Source organism: Acipenser ruthenus, chromosome 2 (assembly GCF_902713425.1).
Source record: "Acipenser ruthenus chromosome 2, fAciRut3.2 maternal haplotype, whole genome shotgun sequence".
Classification (NCBI taxonomy): domain Eukaryota; kingdom Metazoa; phylum Chordata; class Actinopteri; order Acipenseriformes; family Acipenseridae; genus Acipenser; species Acipenser ruthenus.
The window spans coordinates 108,554,433-108,569,199 of NC_081190.1; the positions used below are offsets into that span (position 1 = coordinate 108,554,433).

The 14,767-nt window shown below is 40.1% G+C and overlaps 1 protein-coding gene across 1 annotated transcript in view; it reads right to left on the reverse strand.

The window, feature by feature from the left end:
* Positions 1 to 746: 746 nt before the first annotated feature.
* Positions 747 to 14,767, reverse strand: part of LOC117409524 (adhesion G protein-coupled receptor A3-like) — a 52,513-nt gene continuing 38,492 nt past the window's right edge. The window contains exons 11-19 of the mRNA XM_034015710.3: positions 9,341 to 9,502; positions 8,388 to 8,591; positions 8,095 to 8,302; positions 7,575 to 7,783; positions 7,106 to 7,230; positions 6,892 to 7,015; positions 5,252 to 5,397; positions 2,904 to 2,999; positions 747 to 2,413 (exon numbers count right to left, since the gene is read on the reverse strand). Coding sequence (XP_033871601.1) covers positions 1,129 to 2,413; positions 2,904 to 2,999; positions 5,252 to 5,397; positions 6,892 to 7,015; positions 7,106 to 7,230; positions 7,575 to 7,783; positions 8,095 to 8,302; positions 8,388 to 8,591; positions 9,341 to 9,502 — 2,559 coding nt within the window. The 3' untranslated portion in view covers positions 747 to 1,128. The remainder of the gene's footprint in view (positions 2,414 to 2,903; positions 3,000 to 5,251; positions 5,398 to 6,891; positions 7,016 to 7,105; positions 7,231 to 7,574; positions 7,784 to 8,094; positions 8,303 to 8,387; positions 8,592 to 9,340; positions 9,503 to 14,767) is intronic.

Genomic DNA, 14,767 nt, shown 5'->3' on the forward strand with positions numbered 1-14,767 from the left:
AGATGTCAGGACTTCCCAGTCCCTGACCACATTCCGGCGCCTCCTCAAGACTCACCTCTTCAGAAAGCACCTGTAGAACTCCTCTGTTTTTCCCCTGGGACACATCTCCCTTCCTTAAATGCGCTTTACTTGCTCTTATCTGCCCCCTATTTTACTGCATTTAATCCTGTACTTCAGAGTACTCTGATCTGCCAAGTATTTAATCTGCAGTATTTTGTATTTAATTATATCCTGATGTAACTATCACTGACACTTATCTGCTGTATTAATGAATTGTATTTTGTCACACTTGTACTTGCTTGAACCAAAGTCATTGTCTTCATCATTGTATTTATCTTGCTCTTAATTGTATTATTACTTGCACTGTGGTTCTTGAAATGTATTTGTTTATGACTGTAAATCGCCCTGGATAAGGGTGTCTGCTAAGAAATAAATAATAATAATAATAATAATAATAATAATAATAATAATAATACCCCCCCCCCCCCCCCCCCCAATACATATTTAATGAAGTTATCAATGTCCTTTTCATAACCAGTCGCAGAGCAATCATAACGTGCACTAATCAGATGCACGTTTTTTTTTTTTTTTCTATTGAGTAAACACAAACTATTATTACACACAAATGTTGATGTATATTTAAAATAGGATAGAATTTTGCTTTATCTCCATAGGGATATTAGGACTTAAAACGTGTAGCAGAGCAGATTTTTTTGTGCACTACCCTTGAAAAAATAGTCAACCTATTTGAAGACATTCCATTTATTATGTAAAATAAGGACCTGCCCATGGTAAATTCAATGGGGCAACACCACAAGTCATGCAGCTTTACATACAAAATTACAAAATGCAAGCACTGTATAGTAAAACAGAATTAAAAGATATAAAAATAAACCATTTTACAGAACTAATAAATGTGTCCTCTTGCAACCATGTGGGATAAGAACAATGTATAATATTTTTTTTTCTTTTGACAGCTTCACAAATCTAATTATTTTGTAGTCTTTACCATTAATAATAATATTTTCAGACAACTACAACACTTTAAAACAGATAGTGTCCATAGCTTAAAGGAATGTCTCTCAGTTCAGAAAGGTTAGTGGGTTCATAATTAAAAGGGTATGGTCACTACACAGTAGTTTCATGTTTCCATAATCCAGTCCTTATATTGCCAGTGTTATCTGTATTTAGTAATGGCACATCCTGCCCACTGTCTTTTACCAGCCCATTCTGACTGGCCAGGTTTAGGCCATATGACTTTTGCTGGCTGTTAAGTTCAACCATAATCGGTTGTTTTAAGCTGTCCTTGCTGCTGCTGGAGATTCCACCTTTTCCACATCTGCCACCACCTCCCCCCTTGTCAGTACTTCTGCTGCATCTAGGTAATGTTGTGCTAGCATCACTGCTGTCTTGCTGGTACTGACTTTGATGCCGTTCCCTGTATGCAGCCAGGAAGGCAGCTCTTCGGCTCCTTGTCTGACTATCATAGTTGCTTTGGCGATTCTTTGGGAAGCCGTTCTGCACGCTCCCATCCACACTTGTAGGAACGTCGTGTGCATACTCTCTTAACACAGTGAGCCTGCTAGCTCTGTGGGCTCGAGTTCTGTTTTTATGGTGCCTGCCTGGATGCCCATTGGGCCGGAACTGCACTTCAATGGGAGCCATGTGCATTTTGATGTCATTGTCAGCTGAATGCTCTGTCAAGCTGTTGTCCAGCTGTGTGGCGGTGTTGCTGGGCACGGGATTCGGCTTGCATTGAGCTGCCTCAGCCTGCAAATTGGTTAGCTTGCAGGCCTGGGAGGAATTTTTAATGCTTGATGCACTTTTGTTTGTGCAGGATGACTCAGCGCTGCTGTTGGTGCACTTGGGGGCATCCCCATTGCTGTTACTAGAATCTGTGGGCTGGACATTGACCTGCATGGAGTATGTGCTTCTTCCAGGACAACAGGCAGCTATCCAGTAACGCCGGACGTCTTCTCTGTTAACGCAGTGATGGGCCACTAAAAAGGCACCAAGACCCAGCGCTACAAGCCCAAAGAGGCAGCTGAAGACGAGATCCATGGGATAATCCAGTGAGACTGACAGAGCTCCGAAAAACCACAAGGCAACAAACAGAAGAAGGGTCAAGCTGGCCCCAAGAAGCTGGGCTTGAAATGTGTGCTCATTCTCTAGAGTCGAGACAGAAACAACAGAGTCATTCCCTTGGGACAGAGAATCTGTGAGGTTGGTCTCCCCATGCTCATTTGTCGCTAGCCGCTGCTGTTCCTCAGCTGGCTCCTTCAACTCGTACTTTCGTTCTGGGTGTCTCTTTAACTGGATGAAGATGCTTAGGAAGTACATGCAGTTTATGAAGATGACAAAGCCTGCAGGTCCATAAAATGCTCCTAGACTGGGCTCCCATGCCATCCAACAGCTATAACAGCAAACAAAAACACTGTTTAAGGAGAGCAGGTCTACACATTTCATACTTTGAAATGGGGTTAACCCAATCAATAAAAGCAGCATATTAGAATGATCATGAAAAAGTAGAAACTTTAGATGTTTTCAGCTGTAACCGAATGAGAAATCCAAGTACTGCAACACAGTACACATTTGTTTTATATCCTATCTAGCTACAAAGTGAAATACAGACCCCTCTACAGCTATAAATACAAAACTAGAGCCATCAGTGTCATGGAAAAAGTAAACCAACATTTACATTCTGTATACACATCTAAAAAATACATTAGATAGCTCCATATACCCCTACATGGATACTTCTATAAATCTAAACTACAGAAGCAAAGGGGGGTTCTAATACATTTGCACACTGCTGTATATGCTAGCATGGGGAATAATAAGTGGAGTCATATTGTTCTTTCAAAAAGAGTTTGGTTTTGCACCAAAAAAGACGCACTACTTACAATGGTGCAGTCACTTGGCTCCCATAATTTTTTATATTGGCTGCTGCTGTTATTCCACAGACAATAACAGGGATGCCCCCTCCAATCAGGTAAAATCTGTGGGTTAAAAGTAAAAATCAGGCGAGTTGAGATTTACAGTAAAGTTATAATATACTCAAAATCAATTATTGTAAGGTGACATTGGTTTTATGCTGGGAAATATTTAAGAAAAATAAAAAAACTGAAATATCTTGCTTGCATAAGTATTCAACCCCTGTGCTATGGAAGCTCCCAGTTTACACCAATGAAAGAAATTGCCCTAACGAGGACACAGTTACCTTACCATTGGCCTCCACCTGTGAACCATTAAAGTTGCTGTCACATTTCCTGGATAAAAACCCCACTGTTGAAGGATCATTGGTCAGGCTGTGATTCTGAAGGAAAATGAAGACCAAAGAGCATTCTACAGAAGTTAGAGATAAAGTAATACAAATGCATAGATTAGGGAAAGGGTACAAAATAATATCCCAGTTTGGATATCCCAGTGAGCACAGTTGGATTAATAAATCAGGAAGTGGAAGCTGCATCACACCACCCAGGCACTGCCAAGAAAAGGCCGTCCCTCAAAACTCAGCACTCAAACCAGAAGGAGACTTGTGAGAGAAGCCACAGAGAGGCCAACAATCACTTTGAAGGAGCTACAGAGTTCAGTGGCTGGGAGTGGAGTAATGGTGCACCAGTCAACTAGAGCTCTGCATAACACTGGCCTGTATGGGAGGGTGGCAAGAAAGAAGCAGTTACTCAAAAAGTACCATCTGAAAGCACGTCTGGAGTTTGCAAGAAAGCATGAGAGTGACCTAGCTGTGATGTGGGAAAAGGTTTTGTGGTCAGATGAGACCAAGATAGAGCTTTTTGGCAAAAACTCAAAGCGCTATGTGTGGCGCAAACCTAACACTGCCCATGCCTCAAGACACACCATCCCTATAGTGAAGTATGGTGGTGGCAGCATCATGCTGGGGGGATGATTCTCATCAGCAGGGACTGGGCATCTTGTTAAAATTGAAGGAAGAATGGATGGAGCAAAATACAGGGAAATGCTGCAAGAGAACCTGCTTCAGTCTGCTAAAAAACGGAAGCTTGGAGGGAAATTCACCTTTCAGCAGGACAATGATCCCAAGCACAAGGCCAAAGCAACATTGGAGTGGCTCAAGAACAAAAAAGGTGAATGTCCTACAGTGGCCCAGTCAAAGTCCTGATCTCAATCCCATTGAGAATCTGTGGCACTATTTGAAAATTGCGGTCCACAAGCGTCGTCCAACCAACCTGAACAACCTGGAGCAAATCTGCCAAGAAGAATGGGCCAAAATCACTCCGACACTATGTGCAAAGCTGGTACATACTTACCCCAAAAGACTTCAAGCTGTTATTGCAGCAAAAGGTGGCTCTACCAAATAATGTGTGGGGGTTGAATACTTATGCAAGCAAGATATTTCAGTTTTTTATTTTTCTTAAAAATATTTCCCAACATAAAACCAATGTCACCTTACAATAATTGATTTTGAGTTTCAGTGTTTTAAAATAAAATATCAAAACAGAACGAAATTTCAATGTACCATTTGTAATTCAGTAATATGAGAGAATTGGTCAGGGGTCTAAATACTTTTGCAAGGCACTGTATATATATACTCCTCATGGAGTGTGTTTTTACCTAGAAACTTTTACATTATGCCAGCATGACAATTACCCACAGAATCCAAAGGACTATAACACAAAATTCAATACAGGAAAATAGTATGCGTACTTGTGCATCTTAATCCTCAGCTGCAAGGGGAAATAAAGGGCACAACAGCAAGGTCATGTTGGAAAAATGTTTGTGACTGGTGTGTGACCAGTTTCAGCTGAGAATTTGTTTTCTACTTTTAGTTAATCCCCTTAAATTGTGCACTTTCAGGTTTCAAAGATTCATTTACCCATAGGTACCTACAGTTCCATAGGGTGGGACTAAGATATAGAAACTTACTGGGACTAAGGTCTTGATTGCTACTTTCATAAGCAACTTTTTTCACTTGCTACAAAAAGGGCCTGGAGTTCTTACCAGGGATTCCTGCTTTTATACCTTTATCTTGTTTTTGTTACACTCTGAACACAACAAGGCTTCTTGGAAGATGGCATTACTACCACCATGTGGCTGCTTTGAAAATCTACTAAGATTTAGAAATGTTACCATCAAGGCAAGTTACATTTAACATACCAAAATAGCATCATTCTGGTCTGAAATTCCACACATTTTTGAATTCCAGGTAAACTATTAATCTGACAATTGTACAGAATACTAGTTTGCATTGCAGTCTACTATTCTTCACCCTTACCTAAGCATGGGCCGTGGAGGGGGAGGTGGCTCTTCCAGATCTTCACACTGCTTGGCCTTCCTTGTCACCTGCTTGTAGATATTCCGTGCAGTCACCCCCACCCACAGGAGAGTGGCCAGAGTAGAGTAGTGCAGGATAATACCAACCTTAAATACATAGGATACAGTTAACTAAAGTAAAGCTCAATGGGAAGAAAAAATAAATAAAAACACACACTTCAGAATTATTGGCATTGTCTTCCACTTGAGAATACCCACCAAAGCAATATATATATTTTTTATTTATTCTTTTTGAATTGGTCATTTAGACGCTTTTATCCAAAGCAAGTTAGGAGACTAGGGGGTGAACTATGCATCACAGCCGCTGCTGCAGTCAGTTAAAATAGGACCTCTGTTTTACATCTCTTCCGAAGGACGGAGCACAAGGCGGTTAAGTGACATGCTCAGAGTTACCTCCAGGTAACAAGCCCCTTTCTCTAACCACTGGACCACCCAGCCTCCTTACTGAGATGCATTTAAAATAATGTTTCAGATCAAAATTTCCTTCTCATCTACTAATGGAAATTCACCTGAAGCACCAGTACTGTTGCTCACTTTGACAGCGACTAGCAGAAACTGGGCCAAATCTTTATTTCTAGTTTAAAGAGTTAATTAGATGGGATCCAGTCAGAGCATTTTAACCCTTTGTGGTCCATTGTCAGACTGGGTCCGACATCATTATAGCAACGCAAAAAACGGGTGTTTAGTCGTTTTTTCTCCGGAAAAAGCCGAAAAAAACATTCAATTGCCGAGTGGGAGCGACAGGAGCAGAGACAAGTCGAAAAAAAAAAAAAAAGTATCTCATGAATACATGGTATCAGGTATCAGATAACTGGGAAGGTCGGAAGTAAAAAATTTGGCTGACTGAATCAGCGCACAGAAAACACGGACATTTGCAGAGCTTTTTTGAGATGTTACAGTAATAAAATAATGACTTGGATCGCATTATTGAGGAGTTTGGTGATAAAACGAGTGATCCGGAGATGATCGATCGGTATGTACGACTATTATTATTATTATTATTATTATTTATTTCTTACATAGGTGAACGCTATAGCAAACGAAAGGATGGGGCGGGGCTGGAGATGCCTAGTGAGTGCTTTGTTGATATGCAGGGCCATTTAAACCCGTTTGACTGTGAAAAAAAATACTTTTAAACAGCGCGTATAAAATTAACTGCGCGTGTGAAAATGAATTAGACCTGGCGTGCCTGACGCGCAATTAATAAATGGACTGCAAAGGGTTAATATTTTAGGGCCATCAGAAATTAGAGTTTAAATAGTCTTGTATATGGACAATACATTTACTTTCTTTTTTTTTTACTTACTTTTTTTAAACAGGAAATCTGCTTGTTTTCTAACCACAATATTGATCCTTATCAATGATGTGTCCATAGCAACAAATGGCAATTAAGTGCCATTAAAAAAGGAATCTAAACAAAAGATGCTGCACAAGAATATTTCACACAAGAATAGGTTTAAGCTTTTTTTTCCTGGTGTGAAAGACAATAACAATATAATGGCATTTAGGCAGTGTTAAATCATTCCAGTCTTCCAAAAATTCCAATTAATAACACAAATAAAAGTAAAAAACACAACTCACAGCTTGGCAGACACTAATGTTCCTGGTCTGATTGACACCTCCGGCAAACACCACACACGTCAGGAAAATATGAAAACACAGATTGACAAGCATGTGCCAGCACTTGCGGCTTATCCGGATCAAACTAGAAGGAGGAAAAAACAAAAGAAAATGTAAAGAACCCGTTTTAGAATAAAACACTACCTCAACAATGTCTGTCTCTGTCTGCCTTTACCTGTGATGATAAAGGTAGCTGACAATTATAATCAGGAGGCACAGAAGCAGTATGACAGCAGTAGCGTAGATGACTGGGTGGAGAAGATCGGAAGACTGGGTGAAATATTCGACTCCTGTCAAATCCTAAAAATAAAAAAAGACTGCATGTGGTATCATTTTTACATGATATGGCATAAGTTAAAAGCATTTACTGCAAAGTCACAAACAAATCAGCATACACTGCGAACCATTTCTCTCTTGTTTAGGGCATTTTATTAAATGTATTTAAGAATAATAAATTCAAACCTATGAGGCACCCACTACCCTACCAATTAAGGAAATTACCAACGGTTCCATTGTATTTTGCAACAATAAAGAAAAAGCAATGCCTAACCATTTGTCTCCAGTAATGGGTGTAAGTCTAACTTGTTCCATAGTTATTTTAAATTTAGCACTTTATTTCTACCTTATTGCAATAGCCTGCTTACCATTAGTACTGCATAATTACAGAGGGAATTGCACTGAATAGTGGTGACGTTGTCATCCGAGTAGAGAATAGTGCAGCCATCGGATTCCCAGCCTCCCTGTCCATTGAGCAGGCTGAAATTCCAATTCGCTGCCACAGCGTCCATTCCATGTGCAATGCGCCGCAGGGTCACGTTGATAGGCTTCCGCAGGTTCTTCAGATCATGACCATCTGATGAAGAGGCAATAATATACATCAGTTCACAACAGAAACAGGAGTGCTACTGCTGTATGCGCTGATTCCAAAGAAAGAACACAATCCTATAGGTATTTCCTTCAGGTGTTTGGCACTTCATTGATGGAATACAGCTAAAGCAAGATACCCACTGGAATTCACATTTGAAGACACTATACAATTCAACTATAAAAACACTGATAGTCAAGGATGAATATATGTCTGTCCAGAAATAATTTTTAGCAGCCTGGTTCCTAAGTTACAAGAGGTATAACGCAAAATTAACTTTGGTAACAGACCAAACCTACCTATCTTTGTCAGGATGACAGGGGTTGCCACGGTTCTCCTCTTGCCATGGTCAGCCAGTGCTGTCGAATTCCCCGTAGCTGGAAACAGTTTACCATTCCTAAAGGCAATGAGCTGCAGTTTGTAAATGGCATCCTCTGCCTGACCTGAATCAGCTTGTTGGGAGAACAGAGTTGAGGGCAGCTGTACAGAGGCTTCCACAATCGTATTCTGAAATAATTGAGAGAATCATTAGATTTGTGCACATGCGTGTACAGAAACAAAAGCAGAGGCCATTTCAATGCTGCATGCCTACCTTGAGTGCCAGGCTGGATAGTGTGTTGGTGACATTACACTTAAAGCTGAGCTGTTTGTCAAGGTTAATCTCTGGATCTCTTCTTCCAAATTCCCCCAGACCTGTCCGGTCTCCTCCAGTGACTTTCTGGAACACAGTGCAGGTCATCCCAGTGAAACTGCTGGACTTGATCACATATGCTTCCAGGGCAATGTTTGGAGAATACTATATATTTATAAAAGAAAAAAAGAAAAAAAACTTAAGTCAAATGTTTAGGAGAATATTTTCTTCTAATATATTACACACCCCGTCTACAGCACACACCCCGCGTAGAATGCGAATGACGAGCCACTTGGGTTGCATGTTTTCTAGAACACCACAAAGATTAAATCAAATGTAAAACTTTATTCAGATTTTTGGCTAATAAAACATTTGGATACAGCCGTTGAATTTTAATTACCACAGACATTTGTATGAACATAAATCTCATCTGCATTACTATTTATTATTATTATTATTATTTATTTCTTAGCAGATGCCCTTATCCAGGGCGACTTACAATTGTTACAAGATATCACATTATATTTTACATACAATTAAATTTTTTACCCATTTATACAGTTGGGTTTTTACTGGAGCAGTCTAGGTAAAGTACCTTGCTCAAGGGTACAGCAGCAGTGTCCCCCACCTGGGATTGAACCCACGACCCTCCGGTCAAGAGTCCAGAGCCCTAACCACTACTCCACACTGCTGCCCCATTAAATGTAGCTCTGTATGGAGGCTGGAGAAAACAGGAAAAATGCATATACCAGAGTATATTTTGTATTAGTTTTACTTTGTAGCTTAACGATTAAAATCACGCTGAAAGAACTTACTAAAATATGCACGTCAAAACACTTTATAATCAAATCAATAAAATGTAACTTTTGCCACTAAAGTCAAGGGTGAACACTAAAATATAAATATTTTCCTACCGTGGAATAACCCTGAGCCCCACTTGCCAGTCTATAACTGGCAATCCTCTGCAAGCACTCCACTATCCTGGTACAGGCCTTAGCCTCCCTCTGAGCCATCCACAGCACTCTCTCGTCTGCCAGCATGATGTTACTAGCAATATCTACCATAACGTCTCCAAGCTGAAAAACAACAAAGCACTGTAAGAGGCAAGTTTTGTACACCTCTGAAGTAGATTAACTCAAATACAGCAATGGCCAAAAGTTTGCATCACCCAAACTAAATTATCTTCATAGTCAAATGAAACCTGCTGAATAATGTTCCATTAACATTGAATGACATACCACTTTGTAGTTTTCCCCATATACTGTACTTAATGAAAAATTGACAAATTGAAAAAACTTGGCATTTCAAACTAACATGAAATACTGTACTACTATTACGGCTTCTGGCAGACTTCTGGCAGGAACCTGGGCTATGAGAATAATTGTTAGTAAAGAAACATGTAAAAGGGATTGTCTTGTTCGATGAAAAGGAGCTTGGCTGTCAAGACTGTGCACAGCGTCCCTCGAGTAAGGAGTAGATAGCGGATGCAAACCTGAATCCTTCAAGGGTGGAATAGGTAGCAGATGCTAACCTGAAATAAAGGACAGAATAAATTAGCAGCGGACAGTCTCCCTCGGGGATCTGAAAGGAGGTAATAAATAGAAAGGTTAGTTGGGACTTTGAGCTCTAAGCACATAGTAGGCCAAGTCCGGAGTGGACAGTAGGAAGAAAGAACTGCGCTTGTGTTTGAAGTAAGGAATAAGCTGTGGAAAGACACTATGTGCTTGAGAAATTTAACCCCAAAACAATCCTGAAGTTGGATTGTTTTGGGGTTAAACACACACAAAACCTTGTCAGTAAACCTTTAATGTCTTCAAAAATCATGGCCGGTGTGTGGTTACTACAATCCCTGTCTGTACCTAGCAGGGTTTAGGACCCAGGGGTGCCCTGTGCAGGCATGCATTCAGTGCGCGATACAGTACTTAGCCATGCACCTGCAGGTCTGCTGGGAGGGGCTGCCTCGCTCACTGCCGCTTGTTTGTTATTTTTCTTTATCAATAGTTTGTATTAGCGCTTGAAAAGAAAGTTTGGTTAAGATCAGGTTAACTTAGTTCAGAGAGAACAGACTCGTTTGGTTTCACTGAACATGCTTTTATGATTCACTACACTGCTGCTGTGTATCTGCATTGCTGTGCCTATCTTTCCCTTGTGGATTACAAACTAATGAAGATTTCAAATGGGTGAGAAACACAGTTTAAGCATTTTTTCTTGCTTGACGGCTAACTTGGATATTATTTTTTAAATGCACATATTTTTTGCTACTGAGCTTGTAGCCCACGTCTTGCTTTTTTTTGTTTTTATTGTACTGGACGATTGCTTTAAACAAAACGGAACATTGCAACCTTACGGTCAATTAACTCATGGGGGATGAAGTTTAAATGTATGCTCTCCAGTTAATACTATTCATTCTGAATGAATTGTTTGTTGTGGTTGGTGCTTTGAATTGCGTGCGCTTGCCTGTGCAAGTGATGCAGGTTTTTTTTTTTTTCATTTCATAAGAACATAAGAAAGTTTACAAACGAGAGGAGGCCATTCAGCCGATCTTGCTTGTTTGGTTGTTAGTAGCTTATTGATCCCAGAATCTCAACAAGCAGCTTCTTGAAGGATCCCAGGGTGTCAGCTTCAACAACATTTCTGGGGAGTTGGTTCCAGACCCTCACAATTCTCTGTGTAAAAAATTCTGGTTGCTCTTCTTTACACTCTTTCTAGAGCAGCAATATCCTTTTTGTAACAAGGTGACCAGAACTGAACACAATATTCTAGGTGAGGTCTTACTAATGCATTGTAGAGTTTTAACATTACTTCCCTTGATTTAAATTCAACACTTCTCACAATATATCCGAGCATCTTGTGTACGCTCTCCGGTTAATATTAACTCATGGGGGATGAAGTTTAAATGTACGCTCTCCAGTTAATATTAACTCACGGGGGATGAAGTTTAAATGTATGCTCTCCGGTTAATATTAACTCACGGGGGATGAAGTTTAAATGTACACTCTCCGGTTAATATTAACTCACGGGGGATGAAGTTTAGATGTACGCTCTCCGGTTAATATTAACTCACGGGGGATGAAGTTTAAATGTACGCTCTCCGGTTAATATTAACTCACGGGGGATGAAGTTTAGATGTACACTCTCCGGTTAATATTAACTCACGGGGGATGAAGTTTAAATGTACGCTCTCCGGTTAATATTAACTCACGGGGGATGAAGTTTAAATGTACACTCTCCGGTTAATATTAACTCACGGGGGATGAAGTTTAAATGTACACTCTCCGGTTAATATTAACTCACGGGGGATGAAGTTTAGATGTACACTCTCCGGTTAATATTTACTCATGGGGGATGAAGATTAAATGTATGCTCTCCAGTTAATATTATTCATTCTGAATGAATTGTTTGTTGTGGTTGGTGCTTTGAATTGCATGCGCTTGCCTGTGCAAGTGAACAAAAGTTATTGTATTTCTTGCTCTTATTGTATTACTTGTATTGTAACAATAATATAATAATAATAATAATAATAATAATAATAATAATAATAATAATAATAATAATAATAATAATGCAGGTTTTTTTTTTCATTTCATAAGAACATAAGAAAGTTTACAAACGAGAGGAGGCCATTCAGCCCATCTTGCTCGTTTGGTTGTTAGTAGCTTATTGATCCCAGAATCTCATCAAGCAGCTTCTTGAAGGATCCCAGGGTGTCAGCTTCAACAACATTTCTGGGGAGTTGTTCCAGACCCTCACAATTCTGTGTGTAAAAAAGAGCCTCCAATTTTCTGTTCTGAATGCCCCTTTATCTAATCTCCATTTATGACCCCTGGTCCTTTTTTCTTTTTTCAAGTCAAAGAAGTCCCCTGGGTTGACATTGTCTATACCTTTTAGGATTTTGAATGTTTGAATCAGATCGTCGCATAGTCTTCTTTGTTCAAGACTGAATAGATTCAATTCTTTTAGCCTGTCTGCATACGACATGCCTTTTAAACCCGGGATAATTCTGGTTGCTCTTCTTTACACTCTTTCTAGAGCAGCAATATCCTTTTTGTAACGAGGTGACCAGAACTGAACACAATATTCTAGGTGAGGTCTTACTAATGCATTGTAGAGTTTTAACATTACTTCCCTTGATTTAAATTCAACACTTCTCACAATATATCCGAGCAGCTTGTTGGCCTTTTTTTATAGCTTCCCCACATTGTCTAGATGAAGACATTTCTGAGTCAACATAAACTCCTAGGTCTTTTTCATAGTTCCCTTCTTCAATTTCATTATCTCCCATATGATATTTATAATGCACATTTTTATTGCCTGCATGCAATACTTTACACTTTTCTCTATTAAATTTCATTTGCCATGTGTCTGCCCAATTCTGAATGCTGTCTAGATCATTTTGAATGACCTTTGCTGCTTCAACAGTGTTTGCCACTCCTCCTATTTTTGTGTCATCTGCAAATTTAACAAGTTTGCTTACTATACCAGAATCTAAATCATTAATGTAGATTAGGAATAGCAGAGGACCTAATACTGATCCCTGTGGTACACCACTAGTTACCTCATTCCATTTTGAGGTTTCTCCTCTAATCAGTACTTTCTGTTTTCTACCCGTTAACCACTCCCTAATCCATGTGCATGCATTTCCTTGAATCCCTACTGCGTTCAGTTTGAGAATGTCTTTCATGTCCTTACTGGAGTGCAAATAGTTTTTCTTGTGTTAAGCAAATAGTGCAAGTTATGTGTTTTTTTCACAGTCAATCAATCATTCTGTACTTAAATAGATATTCTTATATTTGGCACAGTAACTACTTCTAATTTCTGGGAACGTATATAGTTGGCTATAGGCTAAGGGCTGATTGTTACAGCGTGACCCTGCAGCAGAGTGCTTCTGTGGAAACAGCACACCTCCATTGTTGTGGGCAAATCCTTGTTACCCTTGTTGCCAGAGAAAATGCTTCGAATTTCTCTCATATCAAAATGCAAACATCAAGACTTGGCAAATGATTCTGTAACATTGTCTATATATAAAAAAAATTAATCCCAGGTTTGTTTACATCCAGGAGCGGTCACATAAAACAGACGCAGTTTCACTGAATTATAGCCAGACCACAGCACCTCCAACATTCCATTGAAAAATACAAACAAACAACCAACATGTACTGTATTGTAATGACGTGTCTGGCGGTTCTAAGTAGAAGTGCTTATAAAATTGTTATCTTTGCAAATCTGCCGCTCAAATGCCATCAGGATATCTAATATATATATTTAGGAAAACTAACACCTGAAGTGCACTCCAACAACAGTTTCGATTTCAGGAGTTAATTTTTGCTTTCTGTTTCACTAAACTTACCATCTGTTTCTATAACAAATTACAAAAAATTAATTACTCTAATCTCAACCCTCACAATGGGGGGGCTCGACTTTTACTCGAGCGAATACGGTAGGTGTGGCAGTAGGTCCCCGCTGACTCGTACGATGAGAACCCCCCTTATACGAAGACAGAGGTGGCGTAGGCTGACCAAGGTCAGGTCAGTGAGATCACTTGACCCCCAAAAGAAGAACCTCCGGCTCCATAGAAGTCCCCCAAAACCGTGCGACGAACAAGAGACCACGTACCAACACATAGGAAAAAAACACATGACAACAATAAAAAAAGAGGGTTAGGTAGATGTATGGATTATGTGTATGTATAACTATACCTATACCTCTCGCTCAGTGGAGAGGAACAACACCACTCCAGGCAAGCTAGCTATGCTTTGTTGAGCTGTGCAAATGTCGTAAACGGATAAGCGAACATATAAGGTCGACTGCTGATGAAGACCAGCATCCCAGACTCTTTCAGGTATTGGTTGACTGGCCTTGGCTGCTGATGTTGCTGCCCCGATCCTGAAGGAATGAGGGGTGTAGAACTGGGGCGGAAGGCCTGCTTTGGAGATCCGGGAGGCCAGGTGGGACGAGAACCAAATGTCTTGATACTACTGTACAGGAAGAATTCACGAACAGAGTCTGATGGGAGGAGGGGTTTTCTACGAGCGAGGTACCTAGACATGGAGCTCTAAGGGCAAAGGGGAGAGTTAATCTTAGACAGTTGTATGAACGTGCCTTGACGAAGCTGATCTGTCTTCGAGGTGCAAAGTTGGAGGATGACGTGGGATTCAGGAACAAGCGACAGGTCACAGGAAAGGATGCTGATGGAGGCAAAAACTGTTGATTGATGGGACTGTGAATTCTGCACATTTGAGAAATCCGAAGAAAGCGGAAAAATGTGAAGCAGCCATTTAAGGATTTGAATTAGATTGAATAAAATGTCAGCAGATATCGGTAGCCGTGACAGGGAAGTTGGA